Genomic DNA, 25,765 nt, shown 5'->3' with positions numbered 1-25,765 from the left:
GGGGTCCGTGAGGCAGTGCCCTTGTGCTCAGTGTGACCCACGGTCCTCCCCGCTGTCACCCATGGGTGCGTTTCTTGGCCTCCATCCACTCGCTGTCACCCATAGGTGGGTGCATGGTCCACCCCATCCACACACTGCCACCCACCCCCAGATGACCATCCACCCGCATGTAGTAATGACACGGAACCCACCAGCAAAAAATAAAATAAAATTAAGGTTTTTTTAAAAAAAGATAATTTATTGAATATTCAATATAAATTACCTCCTTTTGGGCCAAGAATATTTTTAATTTTTTGGCACTGAGACCTTAGTTCTCCCTTCGATCGGGCAGAGCAGGTGCTCTCCGACACCCCCAGTGGAGCCCTTTTGATTTTCCCCACCCTAAAAACCTTGGAGGGAAGACACTCCCTCGCATGTTCCTCTCTCATATTCTATCAATATAAAATTCCCATAGATTCTATCATACGCGCAGATAGCTAATAAGAAAATAAAATCTCCAACCCGTTTGAAATTGAGGTTTAACGCCTCAAGGCGGGGTGTGCCCTCACTCTTGATTATTAATTATTGATTGCTATTGATTATTGATTGCTATTTTGAGCTTGATTTCTATTTTGAGCTGGGGCTTGGATGGGAGCAGGGGAGATTTCTCAGCAATTGTGAGCTAACCTTAGAAGATATAACAGCAAGATGTTAACAAGGAAATGGGATAGGATGGTAGAAGGGCTCTCGGTAGGGAACAGAGTTCAGATGAGGCTGTCAGGGGAGCGAAGTGAAGGTTGTTAAGCAAACTACACAATAATGTGCGTAATTAGCCTTTTTCCATCACCAATGAACCCCTATTGTAGCATATCAACGATGCACCCACATCATAGCACCCCTTTTCTTCCCCTGAGTAGTCTCTGATGCAGAAAAAAAAGTGAATCTCACATGGGACAGTACCCCACGCTTTAAAACACATCCATTTTCTTCTTATTTAGTGTGATGTGAGCTCTGGCCGAGCCGATTCCCCTACTGCAGGCACTTGGGAAGTTTTTGTCCTCTCTGTCATCGCTGCTGCTCAAGGATGCTCAAGGATTCCTCCTCGAGGGGTTTTGTGCACTCAGAGCACGGGGACGAGCCGTCTCCTGTGGCGATGCTGGGGATTTGCTCCGGGGTCTTCCCGCTTCTCGAGCAGCCTCCCGTCCTCCGTCCCCTGTGGCCTCGCTGGTGCACGAGGAGGCTAGATTTCCTGGTGAACCTCTTCCCACACTCGGCGCATGGGTAGGGCTTCTCGCCCGTGTGCGTGCGCTGGTGGGCGATGAGGTCCGAGCTCTGCCCGAAGCTCTTCCCGCACTCGTGGCACTTGTAGGGCTTCTCCCCTGAGTGCCATTTCTGGTGCTTGACGAGGCTGGATTTATTGCAGAAGAACTTCCCGCACTCGCCACACTGGTAGGGCTTCTCACCGGTGTGGAAGCGCTGGTGCGTGATAAGATCCCCGCTCTGCCCGAAGCTCTTCCCGCACTCGGAGCACTCATAGGGTTTCTCTCCCGTATGCAACCTCTCGTGCCTGAAGAGCCCGTACCTTCCCCTGAAGGACTTTTCACACTGGGAGCACTGGTAGGGCTTTTCCTCGGTGTGTGTGCGCTGGTGGATGGTGAGCTCCGACCTCCGGGCGAAGCTTTTCCCGCACTCGTGGCACGCAAACGGCTTCTCCCCCGTGTGCACGATCCGGTGGGTGAAGAGGTTGGAGCGTTGGCTGAACCTCTTGCCGCACTCGGAGCACTCGAAGGGCTTCTCCCCCGTGTGGATCCGCTGGTGGACGACGATATCGGAGCTCCTGGTGAACCTCTTCCCACACTCGTGGCACTTGTAGGGCTTCTCCCCGGTGTGCACTCGCTCGTGCCTGATGAGCGTCGACCTGTCCTTGAAGAACTTCTCGCATGTCGAGCACTGGTAGGGCTTCTCTGCCATGTGGCTTTTCTGATGCGAGCTCAGGTCTGAGCTCTTCCCAAATTCCTTGCCACACTCTAGGCATTTGAAAGCCTTTTCCCCTCGGTGCAGCCGCTGATGGCAGATGAGCTCCGACCTCTCCTGGAAACATTTCTTGCAGTGCGAACACTCGTAGAGACTTTCTTCTGCAAAGAGCTGCCCATCCCCGTCACAATGGGCAAATTCATTCCCCGCTTTCCTTGGTTCCATCCCATGACCTTTCCCACCGTTATCCCCTTCTGGTTTTGTCACCGCAGTTTCGCCCACTTCGCCTTCAGCCGGACCCTCCTGCTCCACGTGGCGACCTTCGTCCTCCCTCCGCATCCTGTCTCCTGCAGGGTGACATGGATAACACATTAGTTTTTGCCCTCGGATGGGATCACCATGACCAGGACATCAATAACCACTCCCAGGGGCCACAGATGAATATGGAAGCTGAATTACAGCGAGCCCCATTGCCAAAAGACACCGGGATATGCCCCCACCCGGGACAATTCTCACCCTTGTGGGGTGAAATGTTGGAAACTCCCGGTGGCTCCTCTCCCACTCCCCAGTTTCTCACCTTTTCGGCTACTCCTGGTGCTGCCCAGCTCTCTCCCCGGAGGACCAGGTGCCACCAGCTCTCCCCCTTCTTCCATCCAGTCTCTTTTGGGGCCAGAAAGCCCTGTTTTGGGGGCAGACGCCCGGTTGCCAGCAGTCCCTTCACCACAATGCTACGACCAAATCGCGAGTGGGTGACACTTCCCCGTGGGCTTATTTCCCACCAGCCTTTCCGTTTCGTTGCAATCTCCCGTTTCTCCAAACCCTGCAGCCCCCCAGGGCTGCAAATCTTCCTCTCCCTGGGGGGACCGGGATGCTAAGCCCGGTTTGGATCAGATCAGCCCTGTCCTGGCCGCAGGATCCCGGCTCCCAGCACATCCCTGGCCCCGCAGCGCTGCTGGAAGCTCGGGGAAGCCGGTTGCTGGCCGGGATGCTGCACAGAGGCACAGGAAAAAGCCAAGGGGGATGAGGGGGGGGACAGTTCCGGCTGTGCAGAGAGAGCTTTTGGAGGGATTTGTGCTCAGCATCCCTCTCCCTCCTGCTCCCCTGCAGACAGGGAGAATCTGAGGACCAGCAAAATACGTTTTTTTTTTTTTTTTTTTTTTTTTTTTTGGGGGGTGGGAAGGAGGAAGGAAATGTGGAAAAAGCCTTTCTGTGTTGTGGATGTGCGTGCCGTGCCATGGCTGTGGTCGTCTGGTACACGGGATCCTGCTGCTGGAAATCTGGAGCCCTTGAGAGGTTTCACGGCAGAGCAAGCAGCGGCTGTTTCAGCCGGGACGGGCACGGGATGTGGCTCAGATCTGCTGCCATCCTTCAGCAAGGGGCCAGGGACTGCTTAATCCTGTGGTTTCAGGAGGGTTTCATCTGGCAGCCTGCAAGGTGAGGGGGCAGTTTATCCCCCTGCAGCTGTGTCCTGCTGCCCCTGCGCTCTTCTCCACCTCCAAGCACACTCCACGTCCGTTCTTCTTTTTCAGGGCAAGAAGATTTGAGATTGTGCTTGCTCATCCTTGCTCTGAGCTTCTTGAGGTTTGAACCAAGGTACAATGGTGGTTCCCGTTCTCCCCTCTTATTTGCACCACTCGGGCTGGAAGTAAGTTAATTTATTTAATTTGTGCCTCAGGAGCGTGCCATTGAGGCAAGCGAAGAAGGAAAAGCATCTCAGTGCCCCTTTTGCTCATGCTCAAACAACTCCATGAGGTCCTGGCTGCTCTTTGCTCCTGCCTCCCACGGGGCTGTGCAACGGGGTGCCGTGCCATGGGGTGCTGTGCAGTGCGGTGAGGTGCTGGGCTGTGTAATGCACACCCAACTTTGACAGTGGCTGTGGGCTCCGCGAGCTGCAACGCGACGCTTCAGGCCCCTGAGCTGCGCCGTCGGAGCATCCCCATGCACAGACCCAAGGTCTGCACCAGGACCGGCACCTCTGCACCTCCCCATGGTGCTGTGCCCAGAGGAAGAGCATCACCAGCGTGGGTGTGGGCCAGGGCCACTACCCCGAAGACCACAGCAGCGCTCGAGGCCTCATTTCCTTTGCGGCCGCGGCATCGTCTATGCCTTAGTGAAGAGCTGGAGGCTGCCTGGTGTGGTGGCTGCAGCCTTCATCACCGTGCCTCTGGGTGATGGAGGATGAGGAGGGCTACACCGTGCTGAAGTTTGGGGCAAAATGCAGCGCCCCACGGAGGCAGCAAGGCGGTGGGATGGCAGGTGAGGCTGTGGGGTGGCGGAGGGGCTATGGGGTAGGGACAGAGCGGCCGCTGGTGGCTCAAGACCATCAAAATTCTCCTCCAGCCTGGGGTTGGGGAGATGCAGGTCAGGCAAGGGGGCAACAGATGGGCTTGGAAGGGGGCTTCATTGGGAAGGGTCCCTTGGTTTAAGAGGGACGTGTGGGCTGGCAAATCAGTGGGGTTGAAGAGCAGAAAGCCCCGAGGAGCACTGCGTTTGGCTGGGTGAGCCGAGCAAGCAGGAGGATGCTCCCTCCACCTGCTGGCTTGCGGAGCTGCTCACCCAGAAGCTACCAACACTCCCAGGGCTCCCCAAACCTTTCCAAGTGCAGTTTTGGGGGGCGCAGGGTGGGAAGAGGGTAAGATGAAGTGGAACACAGCCACGCTGCACCCCAGGACATCTCCCAGTCCTTCATCTCCTCCCAGTTTTGTATCGCATCGCTCCGACCAGCATCAACACTGATGGAGCCGCACCATCCTTTGCAGGCTTGAAAATTCCCCTGTGCCCTACACAATTAATACAAACCCAGGACCCTATTTGCTTTCTCATTCAGCAGAGGCGAGGAAGGGGTTTTTTTTTTTTCTTTTTTTTTTCAAGCTGCAGCTTCCTGTTTGGCTGCGGTGCCGTCGTGAGGCCGGATGGAGACACGGTGCCCCCCATCCCCTCTGCCCCATGCCACAATGGGGCTGTGAGGGTGGGCACAATCCAGGCTCATCTCATCCCACAGGATTCCCTCGACGCCAGTACCTGGTCACCAGCACCGGATGGGCTTTGAGCACTGGTTTGGCTGTAGCGGTGATAACCTTGGGGCTAAGAGGTGAGTAGGGCACTGCTGAGCCACCAGTGAATTGCACCGGCACGGTGGCACCTGCGGAGACAGGGTGACCCTGGAAGACACCAGCAGTGATTTAGCAGTGGTTTTTTTTGTTGTTGTTGGTTTTTTTTTGGCAGTCTGGCAATTGCACGACTCGGGACAGTGCTATATGACTCTCAACACATCAGCCACCGACACCGAAAACTGGGAGAATGGATGCAGAGGCTGCCTGGAGAGATTTCAGCTGCAGCTGAAAGCAGCCCTGTGCAACGCACCCGAGATGGGTAAGCCCATGATCCTGGGGTAACCCTGGCCATCCGGGCCCATTTCGGGGTGCAAAACCACTTAAAAGCGTGGCCCTATAATGCAAAAGATGCTCCAGGTCACAGGGGTCTTCGCTGCAGCAAAATGCTGGAAGGAAAAAGGTTGTGCCCAAACCTGAGCTGTTCTTGGATCAAACAGCCCCGTGCCTTGGTCAGTATCCGGCCCATGGGGGGCTGGCTGCATCCTTAGGGCCCCCTTGTCCTTTCAGATGGCAGAGGGTGCCTGCTGTGTCCCCGGGACTGGTTGCAGCACGGGAACTGGTGTTACTGGGTGTCCCACGAGAGCCGGGACTGGCAGAGGAGCCGGGACGACTGCGCCCAAAAGGGCTCTGCCCTCTTCATCATCCGGAACCAGGAGCAGATGGTAAAGCAGGGGCCTGGCTTGGGGTGGGGGGACAGCTGGAAACCCCCAGCCCACACCCAGCATCTCCCTTGGGTTAATCATCGTTTTTGGGGAGGGGAGATGGGGAGCAAACAGCACCCATGTCCCCACCATCCCAGCTCCCACCCCTGCCAGAAGCATCCCTGAACCCCCCCCCCCCCCGAGTACCCAAAAGGAGGGCAGCTGCACCCCAAAAGGCAGAGGACACCCTAAAACAATCACAGAGAGGGCATCTGCCCCTTGCAATAGGGATGGGGAGACCCAAAGCAGCCTCACAAAGGGCATCCGCCCCCCCCCCAAAAAGGGATGGGGAGACCCAGAGCAGCCCCACAAAGGGCACCTGCTCCCCAAAAGGGGATCAGAGTCCTCCAACACCCCCTCCTATAGCACGTGCTCCAGGATGTCACGCAGGGAAGGGGCTACGTCTGGATCGGGCTGGCGGTGACAGGGGCCAAAGGCACCTGGACGTGGCTGGATGGCTCCATGCTGGACACCAAGCAGTGAGTGCCCCGTCCCTTGGCTTTTTCCCCAAATCGCTGCATCCCTAAAAACTGGAGAACTCGGTCGGAGCCTGCTCCTGGGGGAAAACCTCTAGGAGAAGCAGGGGTTTTTCTGTCCTCACCAGCCCCAGGACAGGGTCCTTCTCCTTCCTCCTGCAGGTTCCGCATCTTGGGCTCGGCCACCAGCGGCAGCTGCGCCCTGATGAAAGGTTCCCAAATTCGCTCCGAGGGCTGCAACGCCGAGTCCAGATGGGTCTGTGAGAAGGATGCTGTTGCCCTGTAGCCACCCCATGTCCAGTCTTGGGTCCCCAGGGCTTGGGGGGCAAACACCTGCCCCCCTCCTCTTCCTTGGCACCCAAGCAAAGGGTGAATGAGGAGGAATGCATTTCTACCCCAGCTCCTTTTGCTGGCTTGCAGCAGGGCACAGGGAAAGCCCAACTGCAGCCAGGATCCTGATGGATAGGGACAACATTGCTGTCCTCCACAGGCTTGCAGGGGGAGAAAGGGGATCAATCCCAAAGCCACCAGAGCTGTGGTCATGAAGTTTGGTCCTTCCCACAGCCCTAGATAACATTAAATACAGAAAGAAAATTCAAGGGTTTGCCTTATTTTTTCTTTAAATGTATATAAGATGATCTCGTAGAAAATCTTACAGAAAGAAAATTCAATGGTTTGCCGTTTTTTTTTTAAATATATATAGGATGATCTGGTAGAAAAACTTATAATGTCATAAAAATAACACGAGCACAAAACAAAACCCCTGGGAGAACATGGGGTGCTCATCTCCCCTTGCCTGCATCAGGGAGGGGATGGCGATGCTCGAGCATCCCAAAATTGAGGAGCCCCTTTCCCTTCCCTCAGCACTCAGGTGCAGAGGCGGAGGTGGGAGCCTCTCCCCACCCAGAAGAAAGGGAAGATGTTCTCCCCGCCAAAGCAGGCTTTTTGGAAAGTAAAGACAGGGGGGAGTTGCTCAGCAAGGTAGAAAGCCACTTGTTCCGCCTCGTAATCCAGAACCACCCGGATCCTCCTGGGATTCCCACTCGTGGGGAGGGTGGCTGGGGGGGAGGCAAAAGCTCGGAACCGATTCCCGCAGCGCCCCACGGCCCAGATCCCCTCCTCCGGCCGAAACTCCAAGCAGCCCTTCCTGGGCAGGGAATTTCGGGCCACGCCGAGGGCCCAGGTCCCACCAGCCATCACCTCCACCTCCCAGCCATGCCTCCCCGTGGCAAAACCCCGGCAGCCCAGCACGCAGCAGGAGATGTTGAATCGCCTGGAGTCGGGGGACAAATCCTGCCCTGCATCCGTCCACCTCACCCCCCGTCGGTCCCGGGACAGGACAAGCCTCGCGTGGGCAGTGTCGGGGTCCAGAGTCACGAACGCTGCTTGGGATGGAGAAAATGGGTGGCAGAAGGCGGCGTCACCCCACCAAAGCCCTGCTGGGGCTGGAAAAAGCCCCAGCACCACAAATTTGCCTCTCCTGGATGCGTGAGAAGAGATGTCTCAATATCCTCCTGCTTGGGACAGCTTTGCCTGGTGTTAAGCACGGGGCAAAGCTCTTTTGGGTTTTCAGGAAGCCCAAACAGAGCTCAACCCATCATTTCCCAGATGCTTTAAGCAGTATTTCAGCTAAAAATGACTGCTGGAGCAACAGCATCCCCCAAGCAGGATGTTGTCTGCAAGGACTCACCTTTTCCCTCTCCTCCTAGAGATGGTTCTACCTCTTTCTCCAGTTCAGAGGGTAAAATGTCTAGGGGATGAAGAACAACGTTGGATGTCATGGTCTCCAGCTGCTTGCTTGCACCCACTCTGTTTTTTTTGGGATGTTACAGTAGGGAAGGAGCAGACAGATCTGCTTCACCCCAAGCAGAAAAAAACTCCACCATACCTTGAAATCTCTCCAGCACCTCTCTGAGGATGTCATTTTGTTGAGAAATGACACGGAGCCTCCGCTCCAGGTCCGAGAAGGTCTCCAACATCCTCTGGCCACTGCCCATCTCCCACCTGGATGCAAACGCTTCCCTTTAGTCCTGGGACGTATGAAGATGGCATAGCCTGAGATGATGAGACCATCCCTCCTCCAGCTGCCCCATGGGTGATGTGAGGATGAGGCATGAGCTGGATTTCCCCAAAATATCCTTCAGTCCCAAGCTCGGAGCCTCCAAGCAGCTTGGTACAGAAGGAGGACACTTGGTTCCCTGTTGCCCTCGTGCCATCCCCACCCTGGGGCTCAGGGGCACCTTTTTGTCCCTCCAGGTCTCTTTTTGACCCTGCCTGAACCACCAAAACTTTCAGTTCTCTTCCAGAAACCATCGGGATGGTGGCTGGGATGATCCCTCTCACTGAGATGGAGCACGTACCTGCTCACCGTGCTTCTGGCACCCTGGAACAGAAAGAGAGAGAAAAAGAGAGAAAAAGCCTCAGTTCCCCTTCCCCAAATTTGGGGGAAGGCTCCAAGCAAAGGCAACACCAGGATCAATGCTGGACCCTCTCCCTTCTTGCCCCGTGGAGCATCCAACCTGCAGGAATCCGCTCACGGGTTGCTTGAGTTTCTTCTCCGCCTCCCAGATGAGGATATCGAGGAGCGAAATCTCCCCCGACACCTTCGCCTCCTCTTCCTCCTGCCTCCTCATCACCTCCCTGTCCAGCTCTCCCAGCTGGGCCAGGAGAACGACCTCCTGGTCCTTCAGAAACCGGCGCAGCTGCCGAAATTCGGACACAATTTTCTGCCTTTCGGCCTCTGTCTGTGTCTGTAGGATGTGGAAAGATGACAGCATGGACCGTGCTGGTCCAGCATCTCTATTTTTCCTGGGTGATGGCAACAGCTTCTTACCAAATACCCCTGGCATCGCCTCTCCCCGCTTGCTTTCAATTCCAAAAGCTCTTCCCTTTGTTTCTTGAGGCTCTCCAAGTCTCTCTGAATTTGCTCCTGGAGGAGGAAAAACAGTTTGGGGGGATATTTTGGAGGGAGTGAGGAAGGAAGGGATGCGATGCTTGGCTTTTGCTGGGAAAAATTTGCAGCATGGACATGAGGAATGAAGGAATAGATACAGGGGGACAAAAGAGAAACTCTTGATGCTTCTCTAGGAACGCAGCTTCATTTTTAGTTGAAATACGTTGGAAAATACCCATAAACTGTTTTGGGGTGAAGGGTTTGGCCTGAAAATTAATATTTTCATATTTTTTAGTTAAATCAAGTGTTTTTTTTTGTTTGCCTTTTTTTTTTCCCCCTAGCTCTCCCAATTATTTCCAGTTATTTGTTTTCACGGTGCAAAAACAACTAGAGAGAACTGTAAAAGGAAGCTGGCTTGAAGCCTGCGATCCCAAGGAACTCCGGTATCCTCTAAGGTGGACAAAAATCCACCCCTTTCAGATAAAGAAAAATCCAAAATAATAATACCACGGGCCTGACCCTGTCCTCCTGGGCAGGTTCCTCTCCGTGGGCTCCTCCACAAGCCCTCGGCGCACTGCGGCTGGATGCTTTCGCATCCCCCCCGAAGGCGAACGTCCTCTTACGCCACGAGCAGAGCTGCTCCTCCTCCCCGCCTCCTTCCAGACCCAAGAGCTTCAGCTTCTCCTCTAAATGCTCCAGGTGGAGTTTGGGCTGGAAATTCCCTTTCCTGAGATGGTTTCGGTGGCTGGCGGCCTCGGCGTCTCCAAGCCTTCCTCGCTCTGGCCAGGATTTGGCCGTGCCGCCTCCACGACCGGCAGAGTCGCAGCTCAGGTGTTCAGGATCTGGTCGATGATTCAGGGTGGTGTGATGATGGGTGCCTTCCTCTCCCCTTTCCCTCACTCGAGAAGCAGCAGAAGTCATGGCAGCATCTCCAGCCTCTCCCCTTTCTCTTCCCTTCACCACCTGCACTGGGGTGAAAATATCAAAGGTCTCGGCATGGGTGGAGGAAGGAGGAGAAGTAGAGGGAGGCTCAAATCTCTTCTAGAAGTTGATTTTTGGAAGGGATGGATCGCCCACTAGCAAGCCCTGTATTTTTTTTTGTTAATATGGATATTAACATCTGTCTTTCAGGCATCTGGCACAAGCTTCATCTCTCTTGACTCTCCATCACAGGCACAGATGTCTCAGATTGGTGTCTCCAGTCCTGAGGGGGCTAAAGAAGGAGCCAAGCATCCCACCCAGCATAAACAGACATTTCACCCCAAAAAGCTCAGGTTCTAACCTGCTATTTGTGCCTTCTCCTCCTCTGGAGTCCGCTAGGAGAGAGCTTGGTGCAGTCTTCCCATGAGAGCAGAAGCCAAGCTGCTTTAAAGGCAGAAAGGCAGTGGGACAGCCAGCAAGACACCAATATTTCACAAACCCCATATCAAAGGTGAAAACTACCTCGAATTGCTAAATATCCCTAAAAAAACAGAGCCGGAAGCCTCCTGCAGCAACACGACCCCCCTTTGTCATCAGCTTAATCCACCCAGATCGACCACGCAGGGTAAAAACCCAATTTTTATCCATCCCTGGAAGAACATCTCAGCAACGCCAGGGTGGGTGACAGCTTTGCCACGAATGTCCCCAAAAAGACACTTACCTGTTAGGCAGCAGAACGAGATCCTTGTGGATTTTTTTTTTTTTTTTAAGCGTGGGGTGATTTAACCCACGGGGCTCTTCTACGGTGGGTTAGCGCAGGCTGAGTGAGCTTACAGGCGGATCACATGCGGGGCAGAGGGAAATACCAGCCCTATTTAAGGAAACGCGGAGAGGAATGTGCTGCCTGGTGTCTCCCTGCCAGGGAAAGGCTCATATATGACCCCTGTGTCAGATCGGCGTCTCCAACGGAGAATTTGGCCCGATAAAGCTTCGGATAAAACGCTTCGTCATTCTTGGCGATGGGAAAAAATACCTTTTTGAGAGAGATGGGGTGTTGGCGGCACAGCGACCATCCAAGCTCGACCACCTCCTGGGGGCTCAGCACCCACCAGCAGCACAGCGCTCACCTAACAAGCAGCTGGGCAGCTTTTAAATTCATTTTCCAGCCTCTTTCATGGGTTACAAATGGCACAGGGACTCCTTCCTAATTGCAATTTTGGATTACATCAAAAACAATCTCACAAACTCGCACCCAAGTCGCTGCTGCTTCTCCAAATACAGCTGCTCCTTGGTGGTATTTGCCACATTGATAGTTAATTCCTTTAAAAAAGAACCTTTTTTTTTTAATGTTTATTTCTGCCCTAATTTCTGCTTCAAAGTAGGGAGGAATGGTATTTTCAGCTGCTACACCGTGTGCTCTTAAGTTTATATATAATTATTATCTTAAGGTCCTCAGCCACACATGTTCTGTCCCTCCCTTTCCCTCTTCCCCTTGCTTGTGTCCTCTCCCGTCTACCCTATGCCAGTGCCACCACAAATATGGGTTGCAAGGGCAGTAATGAAGGTCTCTGGCCCAAAAAGCTGCAGAAAGAGAAATTAAAAGCATAGGGCTGAGAGCCTGGGATGCTCTGGCCATTACCCGTAGGTGGGAGAAGGCAGCATCCCCTTGCCTTGCCTGTTCCCATGATAGGATCCATGGCAAATTTCCCATTTTTCAGTAGGATAAGTAGGGCAGATGCTGCAAGGAGAAGCCATATGGGCTGCAGGCATCATCTGAGAAGACCTGGAGATCCCTCTACTGAACCAGCTGGAAAAAGAAATCAAATCCTCCAGAGAGTCTCAAGTGGTTTATTGTGAGCTGGGACCTACCAGTTGCCCATCCCATGGTGGGGCAAAAGACAAGATTTAATTTAATTTTATTGTTTTTACAGGTGGCTAAGAACAAGCAGACATTAAAGAGGAATTCATCAGTGCTGTTAAAGTGCAGTGAGATGAAGCGAAAGGTGAAGACCACGCTTCCCCCAGGCTCCAGTGGCTTTGGTGATGTCCCTAATTGTCCGCCTCCCATCACAGCTGGCCCCACAATGATCTCAAGCACTGGTTTGACCTCCCCACAACTTTTAGGGCTCCCAGTACCTCACTGGGAGCTTCATGGCAAGACGAACCAGGAAGGCGAGGGTCATCGGACCAGAGAGAGGGAGCCCAGCTCCACCCAGAACCAAGGCCGGATCCGCTCCCCGGCGAAGGAGGCTGGAGGAAAAGTGAAGATGGGGACTTTGTTCTCAACGTCAAAAAACGCCACCTCACCCCACTCGTAGTCTAGAGAGATGCGGATCTTTTTGGGGACCCGTGGCAGGTTCAGGAGGGTCGGAGGGGAGGTAAGGGCTCGGTTCTTGAATCCCCATTGCTGCACGGCCCAGATCCCTTCTTCGGGATTAAAGCTGACGGGTCCCTTCCTCGGCAGAGACTCTCTGCTGACCCCGACGGCGCAGTACTGCCCTTCTGCCAGATCCACCACCCAGTAGTGGCGCCCAGAGGTGAAGGCTTCGCAACCCAGCACGCAGGGATCGGCGTCGAAGCGCTCGGGGCTGTCGGGCGACTCCTGTAGCATGTATTCCCATCGCACGCTCTTCTGGTCCTTGGACAGGATGAGGCGAGGGTGGGCCGTCTCGGGGTCCAGCGTCACGTTTGCTGTGGATGAGGAAGAAGAGGGCAAGAAAGAGAATTCAAGCTATTTGACCTACCCTTTCCTGGGTGGACGATGTCTTCAAAATCTAATAGGGTGGCTTGTCTTTTTGGAGGCTTGATATCTTGAGATGTTCAACTTTCCACGCATTTACGGGGTATCAGGTCTACAACATCTCCACGCAGGTCAAATATATCCTGTCTAGGGGTGCCTACCTCCCCTCTTTTGACTACGTTTAACTCATCTGGACACTTCTGCAGTGCAGACATTTAGAGGAGGACAAGCAGATTACATTAGCACCTGGGTAAGGGTCACCATTCAACGACCGTGCCAAACTACTCACCCAATTTTTCTTCCTCTTTCCCTAGAAATGCATAATAAAAGATAAATTATTAACTGGTATGCAAACTTAAAACCGAAAGCAAAAGCGGTATTTGTATAAGGGAGAAAAATGCACTTACTGTGCTCTTCCATGCATTTTCCTAAAAATAAAAATTAAAAAAAAAAATTTGTTTTAATGAGGGTTTTTCTATTCACAAAATGCCTGCAGTTTATGCTATTTTTTTTATGTCATCCCTCCCCCAAACCAACATTTCCTCCCTGGTATAAGATTAAACTGGTGCCTCAATGAGACTTGTGTCTGTAATACAACTTATTAATTATGTTAAATGTAGGAAAAGAAAAAAAAAGGAACAAAGGTGGTTTAAACTAAACCACAGGCAGAAGTCACACAATGAAGAAAGCTAAAATAATAGGTCATACCAGGAGTTTCTGCTACTAGTAGAGATACTGCTCATATAGTTTGCAGAGGCAGGTAGCGTGTGGGTGCTCTGGAAATTCATGACCCACTTTTCTGACCTTCTGCGGGTTAGAACTGTGATGCTGAAGTCCAGCTTTTAAATTACACGGAGGTTAAATTAAAAAAAAAAATTAACAGCTTTTCAAGCTGTGAGCAGAGAGATGCCTGATGGTCATCACACTCAATGGAGGCATGAAAAGTTTTGATTTTCTTCTCGTCTGGGAGGCTGCAATTCACCCCATAATATATCAGTTATCAGGGAGACTATTTATTCTGAAATTTCATCTCTATGAAGAAAAACAACCTGCTGGTGCTTCTCCAAATTCAAATCAGTTTGTGAATTCAGGCTAATAAGTTCTGTCTTCCCGTCTCACATTTGTCTAAGAGTAAATCTCGCAGTCCACCTATTCCAAAAACCCCCAAAATCTCACATGCTTTACATCTCCAGAAGACGAGGAAGGGGACACTCACTCATTTTTGCTTTGTATTCCTCTGAAAAGAGAAACGATAGAAATGGTTATTGAGCATTTCTCTTCCTCACTGTGTTGTGACTTTATGACTTACTTGGCTCTCAAAGCAAAAATAAATTTCTCTGCCTAGTGATTATTATTTTGCTTGATTAATATAACTCAACGTATGCGTCTGTCTGCTTTGTTCCCAATAATAGCTCAATTTTCCAGAAAACTCCCCAAAGTAGCTCAGGAAAAAGCATAAGAAAGAAAAAAAATACAGGAAACCAACACAGACTTGTGTATTTGTCTTCCTGCAGTGAAACAAAGTGACTTACCAAGCTCTGCAGTGAGTTCGTCTGAAAAGAGAAAAAAGAATTTCCATCAGGGTGATCGTATGGATCTTACAAAAAATACAAAGTTCACTTCTGGGGAAGAAGTTTGATACTTACCAATTTTGCTATCGCGTTTTTCTAAAGAAAGGAAAACAAGAAAAAAAAAGTCAGATTTGTTCTAATCTATTTTTCCCCACTCATACAGAAATCTGCAACCGAATACAACCAAAGCACAGACCATAAACAGTTTGTGTTTGTTTTGCTGGAAGGCAGGGAAAAATACTCACCCATTTCTGCAGACAGTTCATCTTAAAAGGAAAAAAACAAAAAACACTCTTTCATTTTTCTTATAATTACAGTAAAAGTCATGATTTCATGCTGAATTACGGGATTCACACCCAAACAGTTGGATTTTTTCCATTGTTAACCTGAACATGGGATCTAAAATAAATGTAGGATATTCTCTTGTATTCTGTAGATATATACTTAACGGAAGTGTTATTTTTAATGGAATATGCTGGATTTTAGATATTCGTGAGTATCCAAGACAAGGACAGGAGACTGGCTGCCCATGGGAAGAACACCCATGAGATGGGGCCAGATGCCTGAATCCTCCCCTCAACTTCATCATAAACCAAATCCTAAACCCAACAAATTCTAACCCACGTAATCCTAAATGACATCATCAGCCTTATGGAGAGCCTGCAAATGCACCTCGGAGTTGCATTTTGCAGAGGAAGGAGACGGCCACATACCGATTTTGGCATCACGTTCCCCTAAAAAAAGAAAAAAAATAGAAAGGAAAGGAAAAAAAAAGAGAATTATTTCTAAATACTTCCTACTTAGTGTGCCTTTATCTTCTAGTGATAAATCCAATATTTTTCTATTCTGTACAGAGAATTATAAATTGTAATTCATGTTGCCTTAGATTTTATACAGATTAACCCATCCCCTAATTTACTTTCCTAATCTGAAAGCAAAGGTCGCAACTAGCTCAAATATAAAAAAAGATATTTTCAGAAAAAAAACACTTTGTGTATTTGATTTTGCCAAAAGTACTTACCCAGCTCTGTAGTGAGTTCACCTAGAAGGAGCAAAAGGAAAACAGGCTTAAATTATGAATTAAATTCATAATTTAATTCATAATTTAATTCATGAACTAAATGAATTGTGGAGGATTCTACATTTCTCTTCTAATAACAAATTTAGTGATGTTAAATTTTTAATTGCTCTTGGTGGATTTAAAATACCATGGAATTAAAGAAAGCCCTCAGTAATAGAAGATGCTCAAACCAACCCCTAAGAAGTCCTTATTTTCCAAAAAAATCATACAGATTGGCATTTGGGTTATGCAGGGAGAATGAAGAGATGCAAGCAAGTAGCAACTTAGGATATGAATAGTCATATTAAAGGAAAAGTGCAAGATTCAGAGCAAAATCTGCACCTCCACGTGCTTTCGTTTCGTACCAGAGAGAACAAACTCTTACCGATATGTGCAGTCTGCTTGGCTGAAAAAAAAAAAGCAAAAAGGAAAAATAAATGTTAGAAGAACCCAACCCTTTGTTTTGTGGTTTTGCAAATTGCAACTGGAAAATTTCTCCTGCAGTGCTGTACTGCAATGCAGTTTTTATTTTTCTAAACTGAGATAAGAGAGAAAACGTAAAACTCAGAACAATGTAAAGGACTAACAGAGAGAAGAACATTAAAAAAAACAGAGAAAAAATAAAAAGAGAGAGAGAAAGGGAAAGAAAATAAAGAGAGAAGGTAAAAAGAAATGACTTACCAAGCTCTTCAGTGAGTTCCTCTTAAAGGAAAGAAAGAAATGATATCATTGGGATTTGATATTAAAAAATCCTTAATTTAACACAGAGAAAGTGAAATAACCCCAAAGTGAACCTCAGGAGGGCTGGAAGAACACGAGATCTCAACAGAAATCTCATGAACGCTCCCCATACTCAAACAAGGGTAGGGGAACACTGCAAGAATTGGGTTTTTAGGGGTGGAAGAAGCTGTGTTATCCCACTGTGACCCCATCTGGAACACCCAAACATGCCCCAAAGGACCCAGGAAATGAGAACATTACTCACCTATTTTTTTATCACGTTCCCCTAAAAACAAGAAATCAGAAAAAAAAAGTCAAAATAATTTAAAAGTATCCGTGGATCTTAAACCAGAGATAGCTTTTTTTTTCCCCAAACAACTTTTTCTTATTATTATTTGAAATTCCATTTTCTGTTGACTCTCATCTCCCTCTATTTAAGCCACATTTCTTGTTACATTAAAGCAACAAAAAAAGCTCAGAAAAGCTTCAGAAAATTCTCACCATTAGTTTTTGTTAAAGGTTAAAAAAAAAAGAAATCACCTACCAAGTTCTTCAGTGACTTCATCTTGACGGAAAGAAAAACCACAGGTTTCTATTAAGATAGGTTTATTTCACAGATATTATCTCTTTCTCTATTTTTTTTTTTCTACCTATTTCATTAGAGACCCAGATATCTTCCCCTTTTTTGCATTTATCACATTAGATTGTGGAGTTGTGTACAAAGCTTCCCATCCCAAATCTTTCAATGATGAAATATCAAACCCTCTTATTTTGAAATTAAAATTAAAATCTTAAAATTACAGGAAGATAATTAGATTTCATCACTGGAAGATAATTAGGGGGCTGGAATCTATTGGATGTTTCTTTATCAGAAGAAGCTCAGCGATGCTTACTGGTTCCTCTACCATGTTCTCCTAACTAAATCTCTCCAAAAAGAAGGGAAAAAAATATAAGACTAGAGAGAAATTCCTATATATTTCAAGCAATGCCAACTGGAGATGTGCTAACATATTACTCGTGACGACGATGCAAAAATTCTCCTTTATCAGTATTAAACTTTGCTGATGTTTGCTTCGTGCATTTATTGGGATTCCCTTCTGACCAAGCTCAAATTCAACAGAAAAATAAGGGTTTGGTATATGCTGTTGGCTAAGGAAGGAAAAGACTTACCAAGTTCTTCTGTGAGTTCATCTTAAAAGAGAAAAAGAGAAGATTTTCGTTAAAAATACTTCATCTCCCTGGTCAGACTCTGTTTTTGTGAGAGACTGCAGTTTCTGCATTACTCTGAAATACTCATATCTATCTTTACATATGTATGTACATATACACATGAAAGCATATATATATATATAAATATATAAATATAATATAAATATATATATATATAAAAGCATATATATATATATATATATATATATATATATATATATATATATATATATATGAGCCCTCCTTCCTGCTAAACAAAGATCTTGGAGCCAAACCACCGGACGAAGACACATCCTCAAAATAAAATACGGGAGAGTGGATTTAACACTTAAATAATAATAATAATTGTATGCCAGACCAACTGTCCAACTATTGTTCCAGAGTAATTTCCATCTCACCAAGCTTAATGGGGCCAAAAGGGTTTTCTGCATCAGCAGGAAGGAAAATGATGCTTACCCCTCTCTAGATCACTCTCCTCTAGTAATAAAAAAAGAGAAAGAAAGATCAGAATTCATATTATCCCCATCTTTTTAGCTGCATCCCTCTTCCATATATTATTTGCATTTATTATTGTGATTTCAAATGAGTTAGAAAATTATATTAAACACATGCCATATATTTCTTTAAAAAAATAAATTCAGATGTATCAACCTTATGTGCAAGTAACAAGATTTATCTTTACAAGTATTTTTGTCAAGTATATAAAAAGACAAAGGTTTACCAAGGTCCTCAGAGGATTCATCTGCAAAAGAAATGAGAATTAGTGTGCATATCCAGCCCTATATACACACCATCATCCCACCCTTTTGTGTTCTACCATGAGAAGGCATTTAAAAAAAAAACACACAACTCTTAATATATTTCAGTCCCTAATTACATTAGATTTTAGTCTGGAATCTGATATACAATATTTTATTCATATATATACACACACAGTCTATAATTACAAACTCCCCTGTAACTATATTTGTAGAAGGGAAGGTAAATATCACTTACCAGCTTCCAGACCTTTTAATTCCTCTAAAGAAAAGAGAAAAAGAAAACGTGAAACACTGATTTTCCCATTGCACAACAGATTTTTTGTATCAAGCTCATTTCTATTCCAATGTTATTTTTTCCTGTGCATGACTGTAATCTGTTATCCATTCTAAAAGTCACCTGCACCAGCCCTTTATCCAGCTCCTTTTAGAGTTATCTCAGAACCAGCCAACCAGAAACATGAGACAAAAACAAACAAAAAAAAACACATGCCAAAAAAAAATCCAATCAGTTTTGTGGAAGAAGCAAAATGAACTTACCGAGCTCTTCGGTCAATTTTCCTTAAAAAGGAGAAAATTTTTTTTCTAGTCAGTGCATTTCCTTCACAAGGATGGGAGGGGGGTGTGATGGGGGAATTCCAGGTTACCAAATCCTCTAATATGGGCAGATTTACTCATGCCTCCAAATTCATTTTTTTTTTTCACTATTTCAACTAAAAATCTAAGCCAAAACAGTAGCAGCAACATCATCGTGCCTGTGACCACCAAGCACCCCCAGGGACTGCATTTCCTAGAAAATAAGAATGACACTTACTAATGAGGGCATCCTGTTTTCCTAAAAATAAAACAGAAAAAAAGGGAATGCTAAATGAATAAATACCGATTTTCCCCATTTTGCATTTTTACTGCATATGAACTTGGCAGAAGAAAGTCACCCAGCTTTGCAAAAAAGCATTGGTTTCGCATGCACAACCATGGATATTTCTCCTTGTTTTCACATCAAGGACACTTGTTGGGGGAAACTCCAGGATTCTGCCTTTCCCATGAAGGATTTGTGTCTCCGAGAAGAGAAAATGGACTCACGGGCTTCCAAATCACGATCCTCTGCAAACAGATGGAACAGAAATTATTCCTAATTATTATCTTTCCTGCGGGCTTTCACTGCAGCACCTCTCTCAAAGCCTTGACTTCACCAATGCTTCATTTTCTAGCTGTTTTTTTTTTCCCCAAAAAAATTATTTGCCAAATTGCAAGCTACTTATGGGGCAGCAGTATTTTTGGTAAAAGAGATGGAGAAGCCATTGGGGTAAATAAATAACCCAAGGCAGCATCTGCATTGCCTACATGTTACATTTACTGGTGTAAGGAAATGCACTTACCAAGCAGCTCGGTAAGACGCCCTTAAAGGAAAATAAAAAAGATATATTAGTTCAAAATACAGCTTTTTTAACAGCCATTATATATAAATAAAGGACTGGGACATGAGCATTGTTGGGCTGAGCCCAAAGCCAATTTTGACAGCAGCAGAATTCAGGGTGCCATGTGCAGCCCCTTTTCATTTCATGGCACGTTTGTGGGAAAATCGTCATTTTTATTTGTTTTTTCCTTTCCCTTCATTTACACTCGTTAGTAAGGAAGTGAAACAGCTTGGGTTGCTTCCATTCAAGTCCCAGATCTATGTCTTTCTCTACGCTTTCTATGGGAATTTCTCTATTCTGTCTATAGGATTTTAAACACTGACTGCTCATTCAGCACTTGCGTATACCAAGAAAACCCCTCAAATCATAATAGAGTATGGAAAATAACACTTACTTATCTCTGCTTCATGTTCCCCTAAAAGAAAAAAGAAAAGGAATAAATAAATAGGAACTACTGCTTTTGCCTTCTTGTTGTGTCCCTGTATCATCACTATAGATTGTAAGGTTCTTAAATTATTTTATTTTTTTACTACTTTCTGTTTAAAAAACACAGCCAATGTTAATATTAAAAATGTAGTATAAAATATATTGAAATTAATATTTGTGGGAGGAAAAGGAGGTCCAAAAATATGATGCAAGGAGTGTCCAAATGGGTCTTTATGGGAGGAAGAAAAATGCCATAGCCAGCACACAGCAAATGCTGCAGAAAAGCAAATTTTGATCGTCACCAGGGCTTTGGCAGCCTGTGGATCCATTGGTGCTTTCTGCAGCTGCTATTATATTTATTCCCTTCCTCCCGGGCAGGTACAAACTCACGTTGTCCATGATCTCATCCATAAAAATAGTGGATGAACCGTGGCTGCAGGGATAACGTCAAGCACAGCCTTGGCTTGGGGGTCGAGGGTGGCACAAAGCAGGATACTTACTGATTTTCTCATCCCGTTCCGCTGAAAATAGAGAAATAAACATAAATTAGCGTGCAGTTTGCTCTGCCAGCATTGCAGAAGTCCAGCTCTGCAGAGGGTTTAATTTGTTGTGATTTTTTTTTTTAGCTGTCACATTGCTTGGAAGTTGTATTTTGGGGAATATTTATTTTTCTGAGCCTTTGCATACTTAGTTTTAAACTCGATTAAAATAGAAATTCCCCCAAGCCTTTAAAAACTTTACAAATGTGGACAGACAAACAAACAAAAAACCACATGATGACCAAAACAGAATTTTCTTACCAAGTTCTGCTGCGTGTTTCCCTTTAGGGAGAGAAAAAACAGGAATTTCGTCACTCTTTTCTCAGTGACATCATTGAACAGCATAAATATATCTAGCCTAATTGTCAGCTGAAGATATGCTTTTCTATATTAAATTACAATATTTATGTGTCAAGTGAAACTCAAACATGGACAAAATAGAATTAATTTCTGATGGGAAGAAGGAATGAGTAGAGGGGTACGTAGATGAGATAAGTTATCATATATAAATATTTTTGCTTTCATTCTTATTTACAAGTCCTGATTGTATCAGACAGAGTTTGTATTACACACTTAATATTAATAATTTATAAATCCAATCTCTCTGAATCCCACCTTCCCAAGCCATTGCTGGTGCATAGTTTTGATGCTCTCTCCCAGGTCATACCATTCAAAATTAAAATGTGCTCTTGTGACATTTTAAGCGTGCTAAAATGTTCAGAAAATTCCTCAGGCTTAACTCACACAGGAAAATAAGTAAGGCACTTACGAAGTTTCCTATCGTAGTCCCCTAAAAATAAACAGAAATAAATGATTACTGCATTGCTCAACGTCTATCCTTGGGTATTGTTTCCAACTAAAATCAATAGGAAAATGACTTACCGACTTCTGCAGTAAGTTCCCCTTAAAAGAACAAAAAAATGTTAGTTTTAAGGTAATCTTTTTTCCACTCTGTGAATACACAGACAACAGATGGTGATTTATGAGTCTGATCTCCAGCTCACACCGTAAAGAGGGTTTAACAATACAAATTGATTACTTTCAGAACAAAATCATGCTGTAAGCATGGTTCTTTTTAATTCTTAAATGTCTACGTTAATCAAAGTTTTTCAGTGTGTGATAAATACATCATATAAATATATAAACGACTGTATACTCACTCAAATGACTGAAGCAAGCAGCTTTTTCAATAACTAAATTCACAAGCAGATTTGCTTGAGAGGAACATGAGACCTACCTATTTTTGTATGACGTTCTCCTAAAAACAAGTGAAAAATAATTGTGTGTTATTTTTCACGGTCTCTGCCTTTCACCTTACATCTCCTTATTGTTACTCGCATAACAAGGGGATTTCTGTTTTAAACCATATTATCCCTGTTTCCAAGTACTTTGCATAACTTTGGGGTTTTTGATTTCTTTACTTCTGCATTTAAGATGTTGTTTTTTACCAGGGCGATGAAACACATGGAAAAGGGCAAATATACACATAAATTTAAAAAAAAAACATGCAAGAGGAAGTAAGTGGACTTACCAAGTTCCACCGTGAATATTCCTTAAAGCAGAAAACACCATTAATTCCCATTACATTTCTGAAACACCCCAACATGAGCCCTCACCCTCCAGCCTACATCAGGTCTTTCCACGTGAGTTTTCCCCACTATATTTTCCTTGTTCCCCCTTGAAATTTGGCTTCTGCCTTCCCCCAGCCCCTGAAACCCAAGAGATCGTTACTTCTCGCGACCCAAATTTAGATTAATTAAGAAATTCCAGCGTCCTTTCAACGCTGAAGCACCAAGCAAACTACCCTAATGTGCAGGCACCCACATCCTTAACCATTTTGCACAGAAGGAAATGTCACTTACTAATCGTTGCATCACACTTTTCTAAAAAAAAAAAAAAGAAAAAATAAAGAAAGAAAACCAGATACCGATCAGTTTTCTGTGCCTCTGTCTGCCCCTTTTCCACCCATTTATACTCTGTTTCAGTAGCACATCAGCAATGCTAAGAGACATCTGCTATAATTACACCAAAACGTGTTACAAACTTGACCCCTAATTCGCTCAGCTACTTCCCAACGAGATCAAAAAGCACACCGGAAAGAAAATTACTTACCAAGTTCTGCAGTCAGTTTCCCTAAAGAGAGAGGAACACAAGTTTATTTTAAATAGATCCTTTTCTCTCCTACGTGGAGACATCTTTAGTAATTCTCTGGCTTAATCTTACTTGTTGTTTTAGAAAAGAATAACAATGCACAGGACAAAATACATAATAAAAAAATATAGTCTAACAGAATAGAAAATTGTGAGGAAAACCACTGATTCGGGTAATCATCCAATTAAGAGCGATGTAAGATTTTGAGCACAGAAACGCAGAGTTTGAGCAAACTGGTGCCAGGGAGGAGAGAGAGACTTCAGAAGACACGCCAGCAAGTTGAGGAAGATCCACCTTTATACCCAGATTTTACTTGTCAGGAGGAGAACGGCACTTACGAAGCTTTTTGTCTCGGTCCCCTGAATAGAAAGGCAAGAAAAAGGAAAAAATAAATAAATTATTAAACACGGTGCTACCCTTTTGACATAGAACAGCAGGTCTGCTGGAGCCACAGCTCACTGCAAAGCTGATTTTGCCCATTTTTTCCAATTATGTTCTATTAAAAAAAAATAAAAATAAAAGAAAAGCAAATAATCTATACATCGAGGTCACATTGGCCCCAAGCAACTTGGTCTCACCTTGGCGTAAGCCTTGGTGAGGACCAGGATGTTGGACCAGAGACCTGCAGAGGTCCCTCCAACCTAACTGCACAAAATCGTGCAGATTTAATCGAAACAAACCCCATGGGATATTCTGTCCACAAAGCAGACTTACCAAGCAGCGCAGTGAGCCTACCTACAAAGTAGAAAAACATATATATATTATTGCAGTTAAAGCAGCGAAAAATCAACTCCAACAAAGAGCTTTCTAGGGATAAAACTGTCAGTTTGGTTTGGAAAAAGAAAAAAAAAGGACTTACGTATTTCTGCTGAGAGCTTGGCTGCAAAGAGGAAAAACAATATTAATTTTTATTGGTTTGTTTTTCCCTGCAGCCCTATGTGTACAATCAAATTTGGGGAAAAAATTCTCATTTATCACTTTTCAGGGACAGGGTATCAGAGAGGCTCCTCTCCCCCAAACCAAGGGAAGATTTTTACCCCAAAAGCACCATGAAGAATGACACTTACTGATTTTTCTATCACGCTCCTCTGGAAAGGAAAGAAGGAGAAAAAGAAAAGAAAAACAAAGAGGAAAAAAATATTATTAAATATTTCCTCCTTTTTTGTGTGTGTGTTTTGTGTAGCATCCCTAAAGCACTCAGATCAGGAAAATTTCTTTTTTCCCTCTTTATACTGGTGGTTCTATGTTGAAATTCCACTTTTTTGGGGAATGTTACTCAGTCTCCAAAAGAAATCCTAATGTCTTTGCAGACTGGGAATTAATTTTCCTGCAGGAAACATCCTTTCCACTCCCATTTTCAAAGATAAAGTACCAGGCACATACCCTCCGTAGCACTCATCCAAATTATTTGTAAATATAACAATGAGCTTAAGCAAATCTGTCACCATGCTGTGTTTTAATTTTGCAGAGAAAAAAAAAAACAATTGCACTTACTGATTTTTGTATCGCATTCACCTAAAACGCAAGCAGATAAAATAAATGGAGAGAAACGCAAAGCAGCCCCCCGTGTATCCCATATCCCCTCTCATGGGGCTCTGCCTTCCCCCAAAAAACCTCAAACCCAACAGAAATCTTATTCCATGAGCACCTTCCCCTTATTAATATTTTAAAAATAAGGTTTGTTAAGGAGGACATGCCCATTAGCCCACCCATTCTTCAAGCAGGGGAAAACACAAACCCTTCATATTTCTTTTTATCCCCATCGCTTTTGCGGAATTAAGGAGAATTTTAAGGAAATAAAACTCCTTACCAAGGTCTGAAGTAAGTTTTCCTTGTATAAAAGAAATAAATGAAGATTAATTTAAATTATAAGACATAAGTCTGCTGAATTTATTTCTCTGTGAATGCAACCTAGCTGATACCATGCTGCATTTCTCTTTCCCCAGGGATAATTTATAATATAACTGCACCACACTGATGCTAACGAGAGCAACGAGCAGGTGCTGACGCACAGAAAAAACCCCTTGGGGAAGGGTTTGGTGAAAACAGACTTATATTATGGGGAAAGAATCTGTCCCTGCATCTTTGGTATTGGTGGTGATAAAGGAAATGGGTCAATCGTAGCCAAAAGCCCAAATTTTGCCACGTCTGCAGCTTGGTACGAAACTAAAACATCCCATAACGTCTAAAAATAATAGTAACCAGATCCAAAACACACAGGGAGATCTGGAATTTGATTCTAGAAGAAAAGAAGAAGGACACTTACTAATTTTTCTATCACGTTCCTCTAAAAGAGAAAAGAAACATCAGTCATTATTAAAAGTCCATCATGCTCATGAGCCTCAAATTATCTTCCAAATCCTATTTTAATTTTTAAACTGGTAATAATAATTTGCAGTTAGGCTTTGGTTTCAATTGTTTGGCCTTAATTCTAGCCCAGAGTGGGTGTATGTGGGGTTACAGATATCTGCTTATGTGGGGAATAAACAACTTTTCCCCCTAAAATCTTGCAGTGAAATGAAGACAGAAAGGAAGGAAAATCACTTACCAAGCTCCGCAGTCAGATTGTCTTAAAAGAGAAAAAATATAAAGGCAGATTTTCCCAAGGACGGGGTAAAAGGACAGCAGAGATGCTCCTACCCTTCCTTTGATCAGAAAATAAGGCAAATCTGTACCTAACACCCAACCCATCATCCACCCTCCTTGCGACATCTACGAGTGATGGGACAATGAACTGGGAAAAAAAAAGAGGAACTTTTGCAAAGTTCAAGGAATTCTTGCAAATATTAATCCCTCTCTCTCAACAGATACTTGGAAGTCCGGCACTTTGCACGTGCTGGATCTCAACAGCCCCAAATCCCCCAAGGCTCTCTGCCCTATGGTGTACGGTCCTTCACTTGGTCTTCATCTCAGAAATTCCCAAGGGTCTCTAATTATTGTCTTCTTGGCTACAGCAACCTGCAAGCCCACTTTTTCTGTGCTATTCTATTGTGGTTTTTTTAATATATTCTTGTTAAAAATGAGTATGCCTCAAGCTTATCCTTCTTTTTTAAAATCAGGCAAAAGAACAGGGAATAAACCCCAGGAAAATCAGACGAAACGTGTCTCAAGCTATA

The 25,765-nt window shown here is 45.4% G+C and overlaps 4 protein-coding genes and 1 long non-coding RNA gene across 5 annotated transcripts in view; 1 reads left to right on the top strand and 4 right to left on the bottom strand.

Moving 5' to 3' along the window:
• The window catches only part of LOC118260317 (zinc finger protein OZF-like), a 177,032-nt gene that overhangs the window by 3,410 nt on the left and 147,857 nt on the right, over positions 1-25,765 (bottom strand). Inside the window, exon 7 of the mRNA XM_050716057.1 lies at positions 1,238-1,891. Coding sequence (XP_050572014.1) covers positions 1,238-1,891 — 654 coding nt within the window. The remainder of the gene's footprint in view (positions 1-1,237; positions 1,892-25,765) is intronic.
• LOC118260302 (killer cell lectin-like receptor subfamily B member 1B allele B) lies at positions 3,874-6,829 on the top strand. Its single transcript, XM_035570480.2, has 6 exons — positions 3,874-4,209; positions 4,955-5,044; positions 5,179-5,325; positions 5,574-5,728; positions 6,134-6,246; positions 6,406-6,829. Exons 1-6 carry the CDS (start codon positions 4,125-4,127, stop codon positions 6,527-6,529), a joined length of 714 nt encoding a protein of 237 aa, XP_035426373.1. The 5' UTR covers positions 3,874-4,124; the 3' UTR covers positions 6,530-6,829.
• LOC118260298 (E3 ubiquitin-protein ligase TRIM7-like) lies at positions 7,005-10,451 on the bottom strand. Its single transcript, XM_035570464.2, has 8 exons — positions 10,419-10,451; positions 9,656-10,104; positions 9,077-9,172; positions 8,763-8,993; positions 8,604-8,626; positions 8,132-8,247; positions 7,934-7,993; positions 7,005-7,625 (listed from the first exon to the last, which is right to left on the bottom strand). Exons 2-8 carry the CDS (start codon positions 10,055-10,057, stop codon positions 7,111-7,113), a joined length of 1,443 nt encoding a protein of 480 aa, XP_035426357.1. The 5' UTR covers positions 10,058-10,104; positions 10,419-10,451; the 3' UTR covers positions 7,005-7,110.
• LOC118260290 (zinc finger protein RFP-like) lies at positions 11,590-19,155 on the bottom strand. The gene is made up of 18 exons (XM_050716093.1): positions 18,996-19,155; positions 18,656-18,905; positions 18,354-18,377; positions 18,079-18,099; positions 17,814-17,834; positions 17,319-17,339; positions 16,414-16,434; positions 16,110-16,130; positions 15,814-15,834; positions 15,390-15,410; positions 15,082-15,102; positions 14,614-14,634; positions 14,444-14,464; positions 14,330-14,350; positions 14,014-14,034; positions 13,205-13,225; positions 13,087-13,107; positions 11,590-12,748 (listed from the first exon to the last, which is right to left on the bottom strand). Exons 12-18 carry the CDS (start codon positions 14,615-14,617, stop codon positions 12,237-12,239), a joined length of 621 nt encoding a protein of 206 aa, XP_050572050.1. The 5' UTR covers positions 14,618-14,634; positions 15,082-15,102; positions 15,390-15,410; positions 15,814-15,834; positions 16,110-16,130; positions 16,414-16,434; positions 17,319-17,339; positions 17,814-17,834; positions 18,079-18,099; positions 18,354-18,377; positions 18,656-18,905; positions 18,996-19,155; the 3' UTR covers positions 11,590-12,236.
• On the bottom strand, positions 19,198-21,398 carry LOC126913623 (uncharacterized). The gene is made up of 7 exons (XR_007709200.1): positions 21,381-21,398; positions 21,268-21,288; positions 20,760-20,780; positions 20,460-20,480; positions 19,928-19,948; positions 19,495-19,515; positions 19,198-19,219 (listed from the first exon to the last, which is right to left on the bottom strand). It is a non-coding gene; the product is annotated as an uncharacterized LOC126913623 (long non-coding RNA).

This window comes from Cygnus atratus, chromosome 33 (assembly GCF_013377495.2).
Source record: "Cygnus atratus isolate AKBS03 ecotype Queensland, Australia chromosome 33, CAtr_DNAZoo_HiC_assembly, whole genome shotgun sequence".
NCBI lineage: Eukaryota > Metazoa > Chordata > Aves > Anseriformes > Anatidae > Cygnus > Cygnus atratus.
Note: the sequence above shows the minus strand (reverse complement) of the source record. Positions and strands in the feature narration are given on the sequence as shown.

Coding starts and splice junctions, on each gene's coding strand:
- LOC118260298 (XM_035570464.2), bottom strand. CDS start 10,057: ATGACTTCTGCTGCTTCTCGAGTGAGGGAAAGGGGAGAGGAAGGCACC. Junction 8,248..8,603: donor GCCAGAAGCACGGTGAGCAG/GTACGTGCTCCA, acceptor GTTTGCATCCAG/GTGGGAGATGGGCAGTGGCC. Junction 7,626..7,933: donor TCTAGGAGGAGAGGGAAAAG/GTGAGTCCTTGC, acceptor CATCCCAAGCAG/CGTTCGTGACTCTGGACCCC.
- LOC118260302 (XM_035570480.2), top strand. CDS start 4,125: ATGGAGGATGAGGAGGGCTACACCGTGCTGAAGTTTGGGGCAAAATGC. Junction 4,210..4,954: donor GCAAGGCGGTGGGATGGCAG/GTGAGGCTGTGG, acceptor CTCATCCCACAG/GATTCCCTCGACGCCAGTAC. Junction 5,045..5,178: donor GATAACCTTGGGGCTAAGAG/GTGAGTAGGGCA, acceptor TTTTTTTGGCAG/TCTGGCAATTGCACGACTCG.
- LOC118260290 (XM_050716093.1), bottom strand. Junction 13,226..14,013: donor GGAATACAAAGCAAAAATGA/GTGAGTGTCCCC, acceptor TTTTATTTTTAG/GAAAATGCATGGAAGAGCAC. Junction 12,749..13,086: donor GAAAGAGGAAGAAAAATTGG/GTGAGTAGTTTG, acceptor CCTCATCCACAG/CAAACGTGACGCTGGACCCC.